The sequence below is a fragment of the Rhinolophus ferrumequinum genome, chromosome 11 (genome assembly GCF_004115265.2).
Source record: "Rhinolophus ferrumequinum isolate MPI-CBG mRhiFer1 chromosome 11, mRhiFer1_v1.p, whole genome shotgun sequence".
NCBI lineage: Eukaryota > Metazoa > Chordata > Mammalia > Chiroptera > Rhinolophidae > Rhinolophus > Rhinolophus ferrumequinum.
The window spans coordinates 64,180,949-64,203,579 of NC_046294.1; the positions used below are offsets into that span (position 1 = coordinate 64,180,949).

Sequence of the window (22,631 nt, forward strand, 5' to 3'; positions counted from 1 at the left end):
TTCATGTATAAAAGAGTGCGATGTGTTTGTTCCTTGATCATTTACTGTGGCTTTATCTCTGTAACAACAAAGTCAGCTTTTCTTGAATTTAGAAACAAGAGAATATATATATTGTCTGAGTTGATATACCATGCTATTCTTCACTTCCTCATTTGTTAGTCACAGAAAATTAGAGCTAGAGATACCTAAGAGTCCAAATTCATTTTACAAACTAAAATCAGAGGAGAGATACAGCCAAGGTCACACACAGCCTTAATAAAGAACAAGGACAGAGAGGGGTGCCCTGACTCCCATCTCCCATTTTAGCCTGTATGCCAATGGTTCTTTCTCCGGGCTGTACAGTCGAATCCCCTGGTTGTGAAGGCGGGGGTTGTTACAACCACTGAAGTCTGGGCCCCATCCCCAGAGATCCTACGTGGTTCTAACATGCAGCCAGGGTTGAGAACCAATGCTTATACTCTGCTGCTGGAGTGCTTATGAAAGGTCATTGAAGCAAAGACGAGAAAATCCCTGGGTGAGACTAACACAATGTTAGATATCCATACAGGACAGATGTACCCTAAGTATAGAAGACTGTTGTATTTTATATTTTACCATCAGAGACCTTAGGCTAGTTATGGCAGAGGATTGGCACACACACATATCTTGTAACCCCTCCCACTCTCCCCACTTCTCTCTCCTGTTCCCATGATCCCAGAAGCCATCTCTATTGCTCAAGATCTTTTTTCCTGCTGAGCCCAGATGTGTCCTCAGAATCCTTCCCAACACAATGCTTCTGGTAGTAAAGATGAAATTTTTGCCAACCCTGAAGTAAGCAAGTGTCAATTTATTTAAAATGTGATGTAAGCTTTTATAACTATGTAGGTTTAAAAAGGAGAGAGGAGGGATATTTCATGTGCTTATCTACAAGCTGACTCTTAGTTTGTCTCTTAGCGGTTTCAAAAATGTGCTGAGACTCTTTCTTCTGAGTCTATTTGTCATCATAGAATGCTGGAATTTTAAGGAAACAGCAGGGTTTGTGATCGTGAAACCTTTGTACTTTTCATTTGAATAAACAAACTCAGAAAGGGAGGGTCATGTACATGATAAAGCATGCCAGTGTGTGACTGATAAGGCAGCCAGTGTGTGACTACTCGTGATCCTTCAGCCCGTCTCCTTCCCTAGGACGACTATATGACCCTGTCTTCCTGAGAGAGTCCCATTTACTCCTGTTGCACAGGCGTAATTAATAGTATCCCATACACTCTTAAAATTGCCCCAGTGGGGGCAATACATTATATGGTCACCCTACCTAAATCTGTTCTGTTTCAGAGTACTTTCAAGACGTCTGGCAAGGACACCATGGTTGAGACCCTACAGGAATCACACAATACAAAAGAAAGTCACAAGACTAATACAAAATAACCCACTTGCAGTGTCATTAAGTCTTTAGTACTAATTTCCTTTAAATGGGAATTTAAATTAGGTTTTTTTTTTTAAATTAGCCATGTCTTAGCATATCCAACCTCAACTTTTTAGCTCCAATTAAAAATATAAGACATATCTGAGTAAAATAGAAATAAGCATGGAACCATAGTTAGTTCCATACTTTTCTTTAGGGTTTTAGACCATTTGACTTACATGGTAATTCATTGTGCCCAGAAGACACATTAAATATTGAGAATGAATGAATGAATAGTAGATATTACATATTCAGCAGGACCTATATGGCAGGTACTCTGGATCTCCAAAGCACATAATTGATTCATGTTAACCAAAAATAAAAATTATCAATGAAATTTTTATTTTAGAATTTCATTAGGACCCAATCAGAAATCACTTAACAGCATTTATTTCACAAATATTCTTGAGTTCATGCCATGTGTTAGGTGCTGTACTAGATGCCGGAGGTCACAGTGATTCAGAATTTTAAAACCAGATGATTGATGTATGCCCACTTTTTAAAAATTAATATGGAAGCACATATTACAATACTTTTAATGTATACATTGTTCAAGTCCCACTTTCACTGATTTTGTTTCAGACTGATGTATAGTTAGGCTTATCTCCGAAGCAGTTGGGAAGGAGTTAGAGAATTGGGGTGAACGTGGAGCTTCCCTTTGGCAAGATCAAGCTAAGCAGGTTAATAAAGGGTATTAAGAGATTTTCTTGTCAAAAACTTCCAAGTCACTCTGTGTCTCTAGGCCCATGACCTTCTCAAGAAGCGAGAACTAACAGTTTCCAAAGTATAAATTTGTAAATTTATACTTCATTATTACCATCAGAAAACCATTGCTGTGTCTTTCCGGCTGTGTGGGGCCTGACTACCCTGCCAGCCTCTGCCAATCCAGGCCTCTGCTCATGTTGACCCCAGCTCCTCTGGCAATGGTGGCAGCAGCAGTTCTCTAAATTAGTCAAAGCCCTCAGTGTCAATAACACTTTTACAAAAGGACGTTTGGGGAAAGAAAAGACATACTAGATTTCTTTTAGAAACCATGAAAGCACTCTCCAACCTATGACTGTAGGCAACTTAATGATTCCACCATCAAACAGATACCCTTCACCGTAGAACTCAATAAATGTCCCTTCACCCCCAAACACCAGCTTAGTTTTCCCTTGGAGACTTTTCTCTACTTTGTTCGTTTGGAATCATAAAACGTGGTATGATACGAGTTTCCAATCAACCATAAACAACATGTGGAATTTTACTTCACATACGTCAAATAAATCCGAGCCTCAGGGATTTCTGTGTCTACGTGAAAAGGCTTCCTTCATCTTCAGTTTGGCCTGTTCTCCCAACTCATAGGATTTTTGTGCCTCAGAGCTACGCTATCAGGTGATGCATAAACATCCCTTTTCTTAATGAGATTGCCTAGCCTGAGTACAGAATGTGAGAAGTTTCTGTGGAGTTCAAGTTATAAACATGTAAATATACTAAATGGAAGAACAAAGCATCCCAACATATACAAAAACCTCCTGGCAAGATGGACAAGGCCCTCTGCATAAAATAGTTGTTGATTTTATAAAGGCTATTATTATGTTTTATGTAACATAGCCTAGTATTTGACAGTATTGGCTTTGTAGTGGGTCATCTGTGTTCCGAGCCCAACTCGGCCATTTACTACCGTATTTCCCTGAAAAATAAGACCTAACCAGAAAGCCCTCGCATGATTTTTCAGGATGCTCGTAATATAAGCCCTACCCCAAGAATAAGCCCCAGTTAACATCGTCAGCTAGACGGTCGCATTCAGTACATCCATGGCAACACACAACGGGCATATTGAATTATAAAATAATATTAATGTATAATTAAATATAAATAAATAATATTGACATTAATTCTTAAAATAAATGATAATATCAATTATAATTAAGTATCTGTAAATACCCAAGCGGCCGCCATTGGACGAGAGGTAAACGCCTATGTAAACAGATGAACTCCAGACTTATTGACAAATGATCACTCGGAGTACAGTCACAATGCACAAATAACATGCGCACTTGATAATGAACAGACGTGGTTGTGTCTGATATGAATCTTCATAATTCAGTACGTCATGTGTGGCACCGGACGTACTTAATGCACTCGTGTGAAATAAGGACACGTTTCCTGAACTTTGGTGCCTGCAAGTTTTCGTCGCTTTTGTGTGGACCATCATTCTTAACTGTCATCATTTTTGTTGCCACTCCTGTCTCATAAGTCTTCAATTAATGCTTGATTTAATAGTAGATTTAAAGGGAATAATATTTTGACCCCCAGACAAGATGAGTGCAAAAAGAAAGAGCTATTCCGTCAAGTACATGAAAGGAATCATGCAGGACTCCCGGGGCAAGAATCTTACGGCTTTCTGCAAAGAGAAGAAGTTGCATCTCCAAATGGTCCGAAAATGGCGAGCAGAGTACGATAACCTCAGTCAATAGGTGGACAAGGGAAATGCTAAGCAGCACAAGTGTGGATCAGGTCGGCAACCATTATTTCCTGAGCTGGAAGACATCATCTGTGAGTGGATTGCTGACAGGAGAGCAAAGGCTTTGGTTGTGCGCAGGGCTGATATTCAAGCATTTGTCCTTGCAATGGCACCACAGTTAGAAATATCCCCAGAAGAATTCAAAGCATCACAGCACTGGCTGGATGGCTTCCTTCAGCAATATGAACTGTCTCTAAGATTGACAACGCTGTTCAAGCTGGAAGATACTGAAGTTATTAAATGCGCACCTGCATTCAAGTCCTTTGTTGATGGCATCGACTTTTCTAAATACCAGCTCTCCAACATGATTGCTATGGATGAAACTGCAGTGTTTATGGGCCAAGGATCTCAAATGACAACTGATCAGAGGGGTGCCTCGTCAATCTACATTCCCTCCACTGGTTAGGAAAGTGCACATGTTACCTGTATTTCAGCAATTCATCTGGATGGAAAGAAAGCCCCACCTCCAGTCATCACTAAGGGCAAGAAAAATAAGGTTGAACGTGTTTCAGGCATTTATGTTCTTGAAATCGAAATAGCCTAGTGCACACAAGCAGTTATAAGGAAGTGGGTCGATTTAATGCTGCCACTTGTTTTGCGAGGTGGCCAAAGAGATCTGCTAGTCTGGGATTCAGCCAGCACTCAGCGCGCTAAAGACATGAAGAACTTCCTTGCAGAGAGAAGAATAGATCAAATAATGATTCCCGCAGGAATGACTGCCTATCTCCAGACTCTCGATATTGCAATAAACAAGCCATTCAAGGAAGCCATTTGCACATGGAAATCAATGACTACATTGAAAATAGAATGGAGAGAAATTAGCGTGGAAACTTTGTGAAGCCTAGCCTGCAAGAGGTTGTGACTTGGGTGAAGAATTCATGGGATAAAATCACTGACAGCTGTGTTGTCAATGCACTACAAGCAGGCTACATGGACAAGAAGTGCTCATTTAAGGAGAGCTCTATTGCTGGACATGAGAGATTGGGGCCAATGGTTCTACAGGAAATGGAGTCGCAAGAAATTCAAGCTGGAATTCAGTGTTTAGAGAGTTATGACGATGTTCCAGAAGAAAATGACATGACTATTTGAATAAACGTAGAATTTTGTACATGAATAAATGAATAAATGTAAATTATTGTACACGAATAAATATAGATTGTTGTTCATGAAAGAATGAGACATCCCCTGAAAATAATCCCTAATGCGTCTTTTGTAGCAAAAATTAATATAAGACCCATTCTTATTTTCAGAGAAATACGGTAGCTGCATCCCCTCATGCAGGTGCAGGTCTCAATTTTTCTGCAGTCTAGTTCCTTCATCTATAAAATGGGCATACCAATACCTACATCCTTAGAATTGCTGTGGATGACATGAGTTTATGGATACAAAGTATTAGCATGAGATCTAAACAGTAAGTTCTCAATAAATTTTAGCTACTGCTGCTATTATTATTAAGATTACTGTCATCACTTAGCCTCTCTGAGCATCTGTATCAAGGGGACTGCCTCACAGGTTGTTGTGAGAAATGCTGAGTGCCTGAGACAGCGCTCGGATGAAGGGGGTGATCCGGGGCTGCATGCAGGCTTTTCATGGAGGACTATTTTGGGTACTTTCTGACTTTCCCTGGCGTGGAAAGTGCAGAATGATCCCTGAAGGCACCCTCAATGCAGAGCACACCAGATAGAATTTGGCAAGGGCTCTGAGCACACCCGACCCTGGTTCTATTATGGGCTTTTCCTACTTCCTTCTCAGGATGGTCATCTCTGACAGCTGTTGGACAGTTTTCACTTTGCCTAAAACCAGACAACATGGTTGAGAGCTTTCTGTGTTCCAAGAATGATCCCAGGGTTTTAAAAGCTCTCTACGTGTATGATGTCATGGAATGGTAGCCACTAGAGTATAACTAGCACGAGAAATAGCCTTGCTCTAGACCAAAAAAATGAATAATATTGAGTGGAGAGATTTAAAACTGGCACCCTGGTTCCAGGTATGTCTCTTCCTATGAGACCTTTCCCTGATCTCCAAATCCTGCTGCCTCCACCAAGCCGATGCCAATCAGGACCCAGTTGTACAAACACATTAAACTCTCCAAGATAGTCTGAGGTCCTGAAAGGTGCTTGAAGCCCATGACATTGTTTATAAATGTTGGCGTGTATGTGTATTTTTTTAGCAAGTAGATCCTTAGTATTCATCAGGTGTCCAAATGGGTATATGGCCTAAAAATAGTTAAAATAAACTAACTCCTCAACACTTTTTCATTACTCAGAAACTCAAGTTAAAACTTTCAACATGCAACCACCCAGGCTTTGTAGGAAACACACACACCTGAGACGATTGTTGGTTTTACAAAGCTTCCCTGCTCTGGTGACTGGGCGGGCTATTTCCATGGTGTTTCAAAGCACTGGTGTTCTGAGTTAAGAAAGAGACTAAGTTTGTCTACCAAAGCCCTGGATAACAAAGAGGAGGTTAACCCCCTTCAAAAAATTAAATAATAATAATAATAATAGAAATAGTCTGTTAAAAAAAAACGGGGGGCACCGCTATTCCTCAGCATTATGGAAGTGTTCCCCACTTTGATGTTATAGAAGCCCAGAGATGAACATGAGTGTCTGGCTAAAATGGAAAGATGAAAGCGTTGAGAGAGGTAGTACAGTCTGGTTAGAGGAAAGCTGAGGAATCACAGAAGCACTGGCTGTTATAAGAGGAGAAAGGGAATATCCAGGTGGAACCATAAAGAGCAGGAATAATGAGATGCCAGAAGGATGAGGTTACTTTCCAAACATACAGGATCACTACAGATCTTTTGTAAGAGGGCTTCTGTGGTCCAGACTGTGGTCTCTGCCTTCCATTTCCCATGGAAAGGAACCAGGATTCCTTATAGAAATAACTGATTCCAGGACTGGGGCAGGAGTCTGGGCATCTTATCCTGCCAGAAAAGGCTAGTGGAATCATAGAGAAAAATGACAAGAGGCAACTTAAACTGCCTTCCACCGGTCAAAGAAGGGATAATTTGAGCATCAAAATGATAATGACTATCATTGACTGAAACACATGAAATAGATTAAAAAAAAAACACACACTAGTGTTTATATTATATTCAGAAAGAATCTCATTTAACTTTCATAATTACGTTATGAGGCAAGTGCTATTTGCACTAAGCAGAAAGCCCCTCCCCAGCCCCCAAAGGTGTCCACTTCCTGGTCCTCAGAATTTGTGACTATGTTATGTTACATAGCAAAAGTGACCTTGCAGATGTACTTAAGGTTATAGGTCTTAAGGTAAAGTATCCTGGATTATCGAGGTGGGTCCAATCTAATCCCATGAGCCCCTAAAAGATGACTTTCTCAGCTGAAGTAGGAAGAGATGTAGCAAAAGGGGAAGTCAGAGATTCCAAATGTAAGAGGATTTGAAACAACATCACTAGTTTGATTATGGAGGGGGCAACAGACAAGGAGCACAGGCCCTCTTAAGGAGCTGAGTGAGGTTTCTGGGGATAGCCAACAAGGAAACAGGGACCTCAGGCCTAGAACCTCAAGGAACTAGATTCAGCCAACTTGGAGCTTGGAGCTGATTCATCACCAGAGCTTCCAGAAAGGGATGCATTCCTGCCAACCCCTGATTTCGGCTTTGTGAGACTCTAAGTACAGAACCCAGTTGAGCCACACCACTCAAACTTCTGATCTCCAGAACGAGGAGATCATTGGATGTTGTTTTAAACTGATAAGTTAGTGGGAATTTGTTATGTTAGAAATAGGAAACTGTCAACGTAATAAAAACCCAAACCTGTAGAGAATTTTTATGAGCTTATTTGAGCCAAACTGATGACATATGCTGAGGAACAAGATCTGAAATGCTCTGGAGAATGGCAGTTTTGCAGCTTGTTTTATACATTAGAACCAAAGGAGAAGATGTAAGGAAGGAAGATGCATGAAATTCATTGGTGGTAGATTAAGGAGGCGTGAGAAAGCATGATGGGGAAGTGTCTAGGAATGGGTAAAGATAGTTAATAATTAACATTTACAGCATGCAGAGATGATACGCGGGGAACAAGATAATGAGGGATGCTGTGGTCTTGTGCTCTGGTGCTCATGGTTTTGCCTTCCATGGGTAGGAAAAGAAAATTACTCTGACATTTCAAAGGAATGTTATCCTAGATACATAAGAACAATGGACAGAGCTCACTGAAGGTAAAGATTAACCTTTGCTAAGGCCTGGGACGTGACTATCCACTATGACCTGTCCAGTTAGGAATTTGTGATCAGAGCATCCTGTGCTTACTTTTGCTCACTGACCTTGTCAGGCCTGCCATGTGGCTTCTCTGAGCTTCTCAGGTGTATTGCCTATCCCCTTTTTCATTCACAAAAGTAACCCCCTCTTGTCATTCTCATTTTTCAGATAAGGAAATTGAGGCAAAGCAAAGTTAAGTAACTTGAGTAGATCAGGGTTCAGGGACAGGCAGTTGGATTCCTGAGCCTGCTCTCTCAACCACTGCACTGTGCTCTCAAAGACAAGATTAAATTCTAAGGCAGAAAGAGCAACTCACCTGGCCCTACTTGTTAGGAGCGGGACACTTGTTAATAAGATGGCTGCCTGGGGAACATGGCGCCTCCTGTGGCCATTAGAATGTCTTATCACCAGCTATACCTGCTGGGAAGAGAGCAAAAGCCCCACCCTCCTCATAGCCTTTGCTTTAATCCTCTGAGCTTATGGGCCACAAAGACACATATTACCAAGGATGAGAAATTACAAATTTTTAACAACTTTCTCAAACATCTGCCAAACAAATCTGACCTAGTGCATCTTCATAGCAAATTTAAGCAACTCTAGAGTGTGACTCTTCCAAAGGATCAATGGATGGAAATACATAGTAATATGATTTGCATAATAACTTAACAAGCTGCATTCTTAAGTTTCATTTCCCTGTCACCCTGGGTGTGATTCAATCAAGTGTTACTATTACACTCATTTTTCTGGTGATAAACTGAGGTACAGAATAGTTAGGTGGTGCCATGGGTATACACAGGTAAAGAGATACAAACCCACTTCTTCCTTCTCAAAATCAGATACCATCGCAGGAACATTCCCCCCTACATACTTATATATATAAAATATACAATTTATTAGGTTGATGCAAAAGTAATTGCAGTTTAAAAGGTTAAAAATAACTGCAAAAATCACAATTACTTTTGCACCAACCTAATAATTTTTTAGGGGAAGCATTTGGTATAGTGGAAGGAGCACTGACCCTGAATGAGGTGACCCAAGTTCAAGTCAGCACTTAAATGACTGCTGACTGTATTACCAAAGAAGATAAGTCCATCTCTGTGAGACTCAATTCCTTCTGTATAATGGGGGTAAGACCTTGCATGCTTTATGGGTTGTAAGAATGAAGTATTAAGAAAAGTCCTTGAGATCTGTGATGTGTTGGACACGTGCAGGTTTTATTATCACAATCTCATTTTCAACTTAAAATTGGAATAATACACCTGATAACTATAAAATACTATGTGGCTTTTATAGTTGTTCATGAAAGACAGCAAGATAGTCATGCCCAAATAATAATCTAAAAAGTACATTGATTTGATTCGGGGACTCATGATATGTGGTTTTGTGATTTTAATATACTTTTCTTATTCAAGTCCTGCTTGGGTTTGTAAAGATATGAAAATCAGCTTGGATTTGTATGCTCCACAGCCAAACCTGAGATAGAAAGCATCTTTCAGATAATCTTCAAAATTCTTCAGCCCCACAAAGGCAGCTAATTGAGATTGGCCACAAAGACTTTCGGCCAAAGGGTCTGTCTTCACTGGGACTGGGAGATCCGTGACTTGTATTCCTCAAGTAAGCCTTGCCCTTCACAACCATGAGGCTTCCATTCCTCTTTGGTCTCCCAGTGATGTCTTGAGAGTTCCTTACTTCCCTCTTTTCTTTAAAAGCACACTTTACTTTGAAGATTTGAACTTTGTCTTACCCTTTCTTTCCACCTTGCACCTGTTTAAAAGGTGGGGGGGTTGGGGAGGGTAGAAACAAATCACTTTTGCTAAAGCTGCTCCATGATTCTCTCCATCAAGGGACTCCCAAAGGAAACTGCCTTCATCCAGGGTTTTCTTTCATCTCCTTTAGAGTCATCTCACTCTTAGCAGGTGAAAAGGGCAGTGGCCCAAAACCTCCTTGTACATTTAGGTTAGAAAAATGCTGGAACAAGTGCAATCATATAGAGGGGGAAAATAAGCCAACTTTAAAGTGAGACTTTCTGTTTAAAAAAAATGACAAAATTTCACTGTATGTAATAGATGTGTGCCTGACAACTTATGAGTAAATCAGTTTTTGAAAATGGATTCCAATTTTGAAGGCATCAGGGAACTTTCTATTTAGAATAATCCTATGATTGATGTTCCTGAAATGAAAATGGTTATGTCAGTTATCTACATTGTAAATTAGGATTTCTATATAGCAAGTGAGGGGACAGTCCCGGAGAGCAGTTTCCAGGCTCTCGGCCTCACGTGGAAAGGTACTGGCTCGGTTGTTGGATGGCCGTCAGCTGTAATCAGATGGCCATCCGCTGTGGCTGGGTGGCCATCCACTGTTACCGGTTAGCCATTAGCCACTAATATAACTGTCGTGGCTACACTAGTGTGTTGCTTGGCAGAGAAGTGGACAGCGGATTGCAGGTAGCAAGTGGAGTTGGTTGGTTAGGAAGCGCTGTGTCTCCAACCCAGCCGCCAGCGAGAATATACTGGTATGACTACCTCTTCCATGGCTCCATTGGTGTTCCTTTTTGGCCTCACCATATCCTGCATTCTTGTGCGGGGAGCGGAACCAGTGTCCCTGCATGAAAGCAAGATATGTAATGTTTGTACACATTATTGTCCACATGTATGTTATGTACATTTATAATTAATGTGTACATAATTTAAGTGTACATGGAAATGCTATGATGGAATGAATTCAGAATTTGGCTCTATAAGACCTAGTTTCAGTCCAGCCTTGCCATTGTGACTTTGGGCACATCCCTTAACTTCTCTGATTCTCATAACACTGGTAAACCAGAGATAATAAACTTTAAGAAAGGAATATGATACACGTTTATAAACTCTAAAATAAGCACAAACTGACATGATATTTCTATTTATACACTCAAAAACAAAACTCATAAGCTTGGGGAGCATACAAGGCACATTCCCCTCAAAATCACAACTGTAGAATATTTTAAATATGGTTTTGAAATGCCAACAGAGGCAGAACAGAATTTCAGTAATTTAGGACTTAATTAGTTCTAGTAAAAGACAGAGACCTTACCCTGCAACTGGCCCCACGGACTCTTCCCGCCTGAGCCTTTGTAAAGCTGGGCTTGGCATCTACCCAGACTTAGCTTAGAAGAGCCTACAAAACCAAAGTGTTTGTGGTGAACAGCATTGAAACCAACTCTGAGAGAGTCCCTACATTCAGGTTTCCTCCTGCTTTGATTCCATTGTACTTCTTTAGGCCTTTCAATTACCATTTTGAACACAACATCTTTGAGAGTTACTTTGCTTCGTTTGTTAGTTCAGGAGCTCACAAATGGCCCCAACTGTGGGAAATAAAAAGCAAATGAGGAAAGGGAAGTCTTTTACAGAGAAACACTTGTTCTGACTATAGATTAGGCTCAGGACAAAGCAAGCAGAAAGAAGCAAACTTTTCAAAAGCATATCAACTTTGAAACTTCATGAAAGTCAGGGCAGGCTTACTGGCTGGAAAGGCTTTTTTACCCCATTAGTATAACTGCTTCTGTGAACACAAATATTTTACCATCTTGACTAAGTTAAGTTGAACTTTTTAAAGGGAAGAATTAACATTCAAAGAATCTAGTAGACTTTCCAAATACAGTGGAAGTAAAAACAATACCCAAAACTCTATAGGCACACTTTTCTCAACTCTTTTTGTACCTTAAACTACAGGCAAAGCTTTTCCCCATGTCAGGCTCACTCCCATGGGCAAATTATCCTGGCATAGAGGTTAGAGCACTGCCCTTTTTCTCTCACTCAAAAAAGTACATCTGTACGCAAGTGAAGGATAGTACAACTATTTATAAGCGTAACTGTGGTCTGACTAAATTTATTTTTTAAAGTAAATAATTTTCTCGAATGCCTGCACATCATTTAGTGGAGAATCACTAAAGGCTTTCCTAGTAGTCAGGAATAAAGCAAGAATATCACTATTTCCCCTACTATTTAACATTGTGCTATAAGTATTAGCCAATGCTAATAGATAGAACAATTTGTGTTATAAGACTCATAAAGGAAAAGGTAAAATGATATCTATTTGCATATAGAATAATTACATATCTGAAAAGCTCAAAAGAGTGAATGGAAAAACTAATGCAAATGATACGAAAATTTAGTAAAATAACAAGTTATAAATTTAACTTACAAAAATCAATAGCCTATATATATAGCCAAAAAAAAGTGGAAAAATACTTAATGGAAAGAAAACTCGGGGTGGCTGTGATCTTGAGAGTATAATGCTAAGTGAAATAAGTCAGACAGAAAAAGCAGAGAACCATATGATTTCACTGACATGTGGTATATAAACCAAAAACAGCAAAAGAACAAGACAAACAAATGAGAAACAAAAACTCATAGACACAGACAATAGTTTAGTGGTTACCAGAGGGTAAAGGGGGTGGGGGGTGGAAGATGAAGGTAAGGAGCATCAAAAATATGGTGATGGAAGGAGAACTGACTGGGTGGTGAACGCACAATGGGATTTATAGATGATGTAATACAGAATTGTACACCTGAAATCTATGTAATTTTACTAACAATTGTCACCCCAATAAATAAATTAAAAAATTTTAAAAAAAACTCCATTTAAGACAGCACATGTATAAACTTTAAAAAGTGTTCAAAACCTATTTTAGAAAAATTAAAACACCCCTGAAAAACAAAACAATAGATTTGAACTAATGAAAAAAGACAAACTACAAGTATGTTTTTGGGTAGTTTCAAGAAATCATGAAGAAATCAGTTCTCCTTTAGTTAACCTATACATTTAGCATAATCCCAATGTAAAATGCTATTAAGTTTTTGTCAGGTTGATTATAAAGTTCATTTGGAAGAATAGCCAGGAAAACCCCAAAAAGGAACAAAGAGAGGGCCTAGATTTTTCAAACAATTAAAATGTACTGTAAAACCTCTGTAGTTAAAACATTTTTGTATTGATGCATGAAAAGACTGGTAAGCCAATGGAACAAAATAGAAAAGCCAGAAGTATACTATTTGCATATATAAATTTAGTATGCAATAAAATTGGTTTCTTAAATCAGTGGAGAAATCATGATCTAAAAAGTGACATTGAAATAAATGGACAGCCATGTGGGAAAAAACAAATAAAACTGAATCCATTCCTCACATAATATACCAGGAAAAATTCCAAATGGATTAGAGATGGAAATGTAAGTAAAGGAAACATATAAATGCTATTTATAAAAAATGAATGCGTTCACCTATAATCTGGAAATGTAGAGAATGTTCTAAACTATGACTTAACACCCAGAAACAAGGGGAAAAATTAATGAATTCAATTACATGAACATAAAAGTAAAAACTTTGCATGGCAAAAAATCACCATGAGCAAAATAAAGATAGATGACAAAATTGAAAACATTTGCAATTTATATCATCATACTTCCAAAAATAAAAAAGGCCATTTCACCCATAGAATGATCAGATATGGTTTTACCAGAAAAAAAAAATGCAAATGGCTCTTAAACATATGAAAAAATGCTCAATCTCATAGTAAGAGAAAAGCAAATTACAATTACACTGATCTATCAGTTCTCATCTATCAGTTTAACCAAAAATCCAAAAGTTTTACTACTTATGTACTTTTTTGGCAAGGCTATAGGAAGACAGTTATTCTTATATATTACTATGGGAATACAATACGATAAAACTTTTGAGTAGAGGAATATGGAAATATCTAGGTTCCCAATTCTAGGGATTCAAATATATGTTAGCAAAAATACGAAAAGATACGGGCACAAGGCTCTTTACTGCACATTATTTCTAAAAGCAAAAATAGGAAACATTTTAAATGAACATCAATAGAAGACTGAGTTAACTATGATACATCTATCCCTTGGAAGAACATTTCTGTCCTGCTGTGGACTAGTCTTCAGGATATAATTCAGGGACACTATTGACATTTTGGGTCAGATAGTTCTTTGTTGCAGTGGGCTGTCCTGTGCATTGCAGGATGTTTAGCAGCCTCCCTGTCCTCTACCCACTAGATTCTAGGAACACCTTTCCCCCAGCTATGATAACCAAAAATGTCTCCAGAAATTGAAAAATGTCCCTGGGGGATAAAGTCATCAATTATTGGAAACCATTAATATAATGTTAGGTAAAATAACTCATTTCATCAAGTGTGTACAATATGTTTATAGTAACAAACTAGATGGATAAGTCATATCATTAATTTAAAAAAACTGATTACCTGTAGGGGAAGTGAGTAAGGTGAAAGGGAGAGATACAGAAGCTAAACTTCTTTGACGATACCTTTTGTAAATTTGACTTTGATACTTTTACATATAATATAAAACAAAATTAAATATTTTTTAAAAAATCTAAAATTTGAAAGCAAATGAACTTATATATGTATTCGGTTGATGGGATAACTCCACAGAGAAGAGCTATTGTAAGTGACTTTCAACAGACTAATTTGACTGTATATCCCAGTGGGATAAATCCTAAGGACAAAAAGCAATGCAAAATAATATTAAATTGTTTTGGATGACCATAATTATAATGTAGTTATAATAACAATGCTGGTGTTATTATTCTGAGACTTTTGTGCATGTGTTTCAGATAAAGCAATGAATAATGACGATGGTGTCACTGAGCATGAGAAATTTCAGCATGGGAGGAAGGAGATACAGATGTAAAAAGAATGAGGTTCAGTAAAAACCTTGACACCCCAATTTTAAATTGGAAGTATCAATATAAACTCATGAAATAATTATTAAAAACAAAAATCTTTGCTGATTCTGTCCACTGAAAAAACGCTAGATGCAATAGCAAATCTAGCAGCAATGAACATTCCAGCACTAGACTGTGATCTCTAAAATGCCGTTTCTAACTAAAAAGAAACGGACACTTTTTGAAGAAATGGATAATTCAGAACTGGGGCGGAAAATGTGTAAGACCACCCTGGAAAAATTACTAGTAGCAATTATTGGAAAGTAAGGAAGCCGTCAAAGACTACACTAGAGCTGTGTCAAAAGATCGATCGCAGGAGCCCACTTGAAGAGACTGTCACTGGCCAAGGAAGGGCCATTTGTGCATCAGTTAGTATAGGAACTGCAGTGGACAGAAACATATCAGATGTGATTGAATTCATTAGCTCATAACGATGCTTGAAAAACAAAATACCTCATTGATCACTTTGGGAGGAGCTGAAGAACCAACTCACTATTTTGAAATGATAATAGAGGGAAAGAATTAAGTATTTATCCTGCTGTTCCTACAGGAAAAGTAACCAAATAATTGTAACAAGTTTCTTTTTAGCTCGTAAGTGAGAAAAAAAATCATTGTTTTAAAACATTACAGTTTGCATTTTTAATGAATTCATGCTATCTACGTAATGATCGTCAATGGCTGCTAATGTCACGTAACAAGAGAACAAGGTATTATGTATCTCCAGATGGAAGTATACTGTATCACGCATGAAAGATTTTTGTCAAAAACAGAAAAGGAGGAGGAAGTTACACTTGAATCTTTTCAAGTCTCCTACATCAAACTACCAATTTATAAGAAATACAGGGAACAGAGGGACATGTAGAACAAAACCATGGGGATGCAATGAGTGAAATTCAGACTGTGGGAACTAAAGATAAAATGTCTCAATTTGTTCAATTCCCAAATTAACATAAAAATTGCAAGGAAATAAAGGGAGATAGAAGGAGAACCTATAAATTGAAAGATAATTAAAGGATATATCAACCAAATACAATGTTTGGATCTCATTTGCATATCCTAAATAAAAGACACTATGAAAAAATATACATACATATGTACACAAACATACATAACACATTAGAAAACAATTACAGAAAGGTGAACACCAACTAAATATTTCACAAGGATAAGGAAATAATTTTCTCTGTTTATATGCAATAATGGTATTGTGTGTGTATGTGTATGTGTGTATATTTTAAGAGTCCCTATCTTTTAGAGATACATACCGAAATTAAATGATGACTGGATTTGCTTCAAAATAATATGGGGAAGCAGGTGGGAATGAGTGGGCCTATAGATGAAACAAGATTAGCCATGAATTGATCATTGTCAAATGATGATGAATACACGAAGGTTCATTAAGCTTTTATTTTTGTAACTGCTTGAAAATTTATGTCACAAAGTACTTTATGAAAGAAAAGAAGTTGGGAACTAGGTGTTTTAGCGATCCTTAGCACCAGGTTCTTTGCTAAACCCCTCCCTTCTGAGGGAGAGCGCCAGTGTGGGGACACCGCAGGTGGGAAGCTCCGATGGCTCTGAGAACGCCAGCCCTGTGTTCATTCCCCCCTTTGCTCAGCTTCTCCTTTGTTACCCTTCCCATTCTGTCACTGCTTCTGCATTAAGTCCACTGTAAGGAGCACATAAGAAGAACGTAAAATAATAGGAACTGAACAAACTAAGGTCACCTCGTGATCTCTTACGTTGTGTCTCACATAAGCCTGTGGAATTATTACCCCACCCCAGGGCCGGCTCAGCTGTTCAATTAATAGTGAGAATATTGATCAGCTCATAGTTTATGTTCCTGCTAATGTGAAGTACTGGTCTATCGTCAATCTCTAAATGCAGAGTGTTTTCCTACAAGCTCTTCCTACATACAGAGATAGCTACTAGAAGCTGGGATCCAAGGACATGGAGGAAAGAAAAAGGGTAGGGAGCGGGGAGGCGCAGGCGCCTTTGTTTTTAGCAATGAGTGAATTGGCAGTAGTCATCACTCTTGTCTTCTTTGAACGCTAGGTATTTATCAAAGTGCTGGATAATAATGATAACGGCCCGGAATTCTCTCAGCCGAATTACGATGTGACCATTTCCGAGGACGTGCTCCCAGACACAGAGATATTGCAGATTGAAGCCACAGACAGAGACGAGAAGCATAAGCTGAGCTACACTATCCACAGCAGCATCGACTCTGTCAGCATGAGGAAGTTCCGGATTGACCCCAACTCGGGCGTGCTCTACACCGCCGAGAGAGTGGACCACGAAGCCCAGGACAAGCACATTCTCAACATCATGGTAGGACCCACGGCTTACCTGGCTCTCCTGGCAGAATCACTGACCCTTCAAGGCACACACCTCAGTCTTCAGAAATACAGGGCCCTGCAATTTTGTAAGCACTGGTAAAGTTGGGCTTTTCCCAGCAGGGTTGCCTTCACGTTTGCCTTTTTTATTTCAGTGAGGAATTACTATTGTTAGATAGCAACTCCATATTTTTGCCAAACTGAAATATTAGATAACTTCTACAGACAGTGGCTACTCAGTAAATGCTGCTGACAGACTGACTTGAGGCAGGAGGCACAGACCATGTTTCTGTAAATTTCCCAGGCTAGAGTATTGGTTCGATTCCAGAAGATTTTGTGGAAAAGTTTAGAAGTTCCTTGAGAAGTCACCAGGGTAATCACTTACTCAACTTATGCAATGCTCAGTCCTTGGAAGCATTTAGAGAACTGATTTATTACTTACTGCACTGGCATTGGACCTAACAGTAAATACTGGCACACCAAAGAAAACTCAAAACACACCCAAGCCAGCAGAAAGTGTTAAATCTGAATTTGGGTTCATGGGCCTCCAAATTATATCGAAGTTGCTTTCATTTTAAGGTGGAGTTTGCCTAGTTCCCATAATTGGGAAGTAGAGATTAATAAGAAACATCCTTGATTAGTTTATGACCTAAAATCTGTCCCTCTAATCACCCAAGAACCTTGTGGGCATCCACTGCCTTCAGAGACCCCCTGAGTTCCTGAGGACCTGGTAGGAGGACAGAGACTTAATCTTGCATACTGATTGACTTTAAAAAACACCAAGGCACTACCAATTCCCAAGCAGCTGAAAATAGTGTTCCTGTAAGTGCTGCTCTTCCTTCTCAAGTCTTGAAACCTTCCTGGATAAGAGGAAACCTGAATGCCACGCCCTCGGCTATAGTTTCCAGCTGAGACTCCAGGGAACAGAAGAGGGACTCACACACAGATCATTGAATCCACCCCTTTTGCCATTTATTCATTCACTCAACAGATATTTCTCCAGCACCTACTGTCTTCCAAACACTGTTCGAGGCATTAAAGATATAAAAGAGATGAAGTCCGTGCACCCGTGGACTTTCCATTGGTACAGACCTAGATTTCAGGAACCCCAAAATACAGAATCCAGGGTTCTTTGTGTGTGGCAGGCCAGTCTACAAACAGGGAAATTCAGCACACTCACTGGGTAAATTTTGCATGTATTTATTTCTCCAGGGTCAGAAACCTTATGCCAGTGACTGACTAAATTCTCACAACTCTTCAAGTCATTTCTTCATTCTTTCCTTAACAAACTCAAAATTCAAATAGTTTAGTCACACTTTACCATTTATCATTTATGTAATTGAGTATTCAAAGCAAACAAGTCCTTTATGCTGCCTTTCTCCAAGCTAAGCCATTTTAGTCAATTTGCTCATTCCTTCTAGGTACTATTTCTAAAAGCCTCTTTTCTTTTGATGGCTCTTCCCGGCATATTTTCTAATTTTTTGACATCTCTCAAATGATGGAGTCTAAAATTGAACAAATGGAAAGCGCACATTTGATTAGTGCTATATAACAGCAAAAACCATATGGTTGGAGTTAAAGAATAGATTATTTGCAAGCTTTTTGCCATATGAAAACCAGGGGAAACTTTAAAGCAGTCAGGCAGGCTCTTTGGTGAAGTCACAATGGGGCCTCACATTTAACAAATTAAGATTCAGTTCATCTTCTCGGTAATGAAGGTTGTCTCTCAGTTTTGAGCCTTTGAATATATAGGTTCTTCTTGCCTCAAATATGTGCCCCACACCACCAGCACCACCATTTTACTACTTCTACTTACGTTTGTTACCTCTTCCAAGAAGCTGAATGCTAAGTGAGGTTCTTACATGTTTCCCCAAAAATAAGACCTAACCAGAAAATAAGCCCTAGCATGATTTTTCAGGATGACATCCCCTGAACATAAGCCCTAATGCGTCTTCTGGAGCAAAAATTAATATAAGACCCAGTCTTATTTTCGAGGAAACACGGTACTACTACTCACTCCCATCCTGGCACTTACCACTGGGCCTTATACCTGTCTATTTACTTGTTTGCGTTCCCCAGTCAACTATGACATTCTTGAGGGTAGGAGCTGTATCTGATTCACTGCTGAACCAGAGTCAATCCTGGGACTTGACAGATAATAGATGATGATACATGTTTGGTGAATGAATGAATGACAATGCTTACACTGCATTTATTAATTCTTCTTTTAATTTTCTGTTTACAAGAGCCTCATTCTACCATCAGTTAGCAGCTATATACACAAGCGAGGGGTAGTGGCTGTATGTGCTGGTGGAGAGGGGAGGGGAACAAAGGACAGCTCTGTGTTTGTGATACCCAGACATCAGTTCCACAGACACAGACTGAGTAGGGACCATAGGTCAGGCATAATACTGAGCAATAAAGATGATGTGGTCCCAGCTCTCAGTTTGTTCACAATCAGTGTCCTGATTTGATAATACCCCCATTGATTGCGCACCTACTATGTGCCTGGGACTGGGTCAAGCACTTTGCATGCATTATGTCATTTTGTTTTCACCACAGGCCTATACAGCCATGTGAGTTCTTTGCAACTTAAGATTTTAGTCCTACTGCTTCTTGTATTTTGCCTAAAGGTCAGAGATCAGGAGTTTCCTTATCGAAGAAACTTGGCCCGAGTCATTGTGAATGTGGAAGATGCTAATGATCACAGTCCTTACTTTACCAACCCATTGTATGAAGCATCAGTGTTTGAATCGGCTGCTCTGGGATCAGCTGTTCTGCAAGTGACGGCTCTGGACAAAGACAAAGGGGAAAATGCAGAACTCACATATACCATAGAAGCAGGTGAGAGCTGTTGTACTGATTGCAGCATAATGCATGGCATTCAACCTTCAGTAGTATCTGTCACCTTGGAAAATTCAGCAGGCGTTCACTGTGGGAACGTCTCCAAATGAATTTTTTGGCCAAGCACCTGCCCTATTTGGGTGATGATGGTGTATAAAGTTCTTGGCATTTCAATAATATGTTTTCTATCATCGACAGAGAGAAAAGAGTTTCCTTTTATTGTGTTCAATCTCAGATTTTTCTGAAATGGAGAAGAGAGAAGAAATGTGTAGTAAACTTAGTGTCTTTTACTTATGGGTCAACAAGCCATGGCCTCAAACTAAAATAACCATGTGAGGGCTGCCAGACAGTTCTGTGAATTGAATCTTACGTGGCTTCATTTAGTTGTCAGTAGGTGTGCTGTGGGCTTCAGAAATTCCTATGTCCCCACAGTTGACACAAATTCACTTCATTGGAGGTGATTTGAGTAGCAGAGTACTTGGTAGGTACTAAACTGCCTGTTTAACCTGACAGATAAATAAATGCAGGCTCTTGTTTTTGTTAAATTTAAGATTTTTTAAATGTCTATTTAAAATGTCAATTTTAATGTCTATAAGGCAAGACCATACATAGTTTACTGGTGGTTCGAAGATGGACAGCTAGAAAAGATAAATGTGCAATCAAGGAACAGGACTGTGAACCTAGAAGTTACAAACATCCTTTATCTACTCTATTGTGCCTTCCCCTGTTCTGTCTTTTTTGAATATTCAAGCCACATATTTCCAAAATGTTCTGCAACATTATGTCTGTCGTGTATCGTGCCAAATGCTGTCTCTTTTCATGCCAGCTCTGGAAAGGCTTCTTTCCCTTGATTTAAATGTGGAGCATTCTTGTGAGTGGTTAAATTAAAATATGAATGCTAGAATGACAGTTTTGGACTAAAAAGTATTAGAAAAGAAAAGCCAACCACCTTCTAAAGAAAAAAAACCCTGCATTGAATGATAATCTAAAACTATTTCCTGTATTAGGCATCCACATTTTTCATGAGTCTGTGCTAAACCCTACACAAAAAAAGAAACGATGTTGGTTCATAACCGCCAGATGTCCCAGGAAAATTTATTTCTTTTCTAGATTTTCATGGAATTTCCTTTCAAACCAAAGCCTAACCAATATTTTTTTTAAATGCTATTGTGCATCTCTTGTTTATCACAGGACATTTTTATTATTTCATTATATAATCCTTGTTCTTCTGTTCTACAAATAAGGAAACTTTTCAGAAAATAAATTTTTAAATAACATCCCAGAAAATGCCACCTAATCCAGCAGCTCTTTACAGTCTCTCTATAGTTTTTCCCTAGTCTTAAATATATATATTTTTTCTCTCCCCCTATATTCATTCATGCATATACATAGCTCCATATCATTGTAATCACTTACAGAGTTTTATTTCCACTTTTATTACTTAGCTTAGCATTGATCTGTGTGTCTACTTGCTTTTTATATTTGTCATGAAGGCTATACTCTTCTTAGATAGCCAGATCATTTTTAATCCAATTTGGAGGTTCTTGAAGAGTAATTTAAACGTAATTTACCGTCTAGTTAAAAAGACTGCCTCTATTGTCTTTCCATCTCCACAGACTATAGCCTGGTGCTGTACATAGAAAGAACTCAATCATTTCTTTAACAGTTGACTAAAGCTACAGAGAAAAGTTCTTTCCTTAAAAGGTCTTTTATAGAGACAGCTTCAATTTCCAGAAGTCCACAGGAATGATTGGTATCTCAAACAAACGGCTTTTGATTGTATGTGTAAGAAGCTAATGAGCATTGCAGTGTACACAATAAATTTCAAGTGGTCACTGGCTCCTTCACAGACAGACCTACACTGGGCCTGGACTGGCCCCACCTAGCCTTGCTAGTACCTTCCCAGATCATGGCAGGAGAGAGGCAGGTCCCACGTGCTTCAGCATTTTGAAACACATGACAAGTGGTTGTGTAACGCATACATTTTAAAGTTCTCTCAAAAACCTCAGATAAGCAAGATTTTACTCTGTTTTCTGGTGGGCCATAAATTTCCTATCCCCTGCCTGGCCTCTAACTAACTACTGAAGCTTTTTATTTTGGCCCGAAGGACTGAGGCGGAATTGAAGTGCAGAGCTTCAGGTGTTGTATTTTGTTCAGGTTTTATGTTTGGTGCCAACAGTGGCTCATGGGTGGCTCTGAGATACGGCAATACAGGAGAGACCAGGAGTAAGAGTTGAATTACGATGGGGGCATATTGGATCCCAAGATACATACAGGTAGAGAATTAAAAATCTTTTTTTAGATCTACCTCTCCTTTCAATCATTGAACAAATTTATGAAGCACCTTCTTTATGCCAGGTAGTGTGCTATATACTAGATAAATAAAGATTAATAAGATAAGCACAGCTTTTGCTCAGTTGTCAAAAGTCTACAAGGAACTGTAGATTCCAAGAAAACAAGAAGAGTTTAGTTGTCAATGATTCAAATACAGCAGGAGAGGATAAGCAGGAAATGGATTCTAACAAAATGGAACAGTATTTTGAAGAGGG

The 22,631-nt window shown here is 38.9% G+C and overlaps 1 protein-coding gene across 3 annotated transcripts in view; it reads left to right on the forward strand.

The window, feature by feature from the left end:
* FAT3 (FAT atypical cadherin 3) overlaps positions 1 to 22,631 on the forward strand; it is a 507,587-nt gene that overhangs the window by 391,287 nt on the left and 93,669 nt on the right. For all 3 annotated transcript variants that reach the window (XM_033120991.1, XM_033120992.1, XM_033120993.1), the window contains 2 exons: positions 16,958 to 17,233; positions 19,872 to 20,082. In XM_033120991.1, coding sequence (XP_032976882.1) covers positions 16,958 to 17,233; positions 19,872 to 20,082 — 487 coding nt within the window. The remainder of the gene's footprint in view (positions 1 to 16,957; positions 17,234 to 19,871; positions 20,083 to 22,631) is intronic.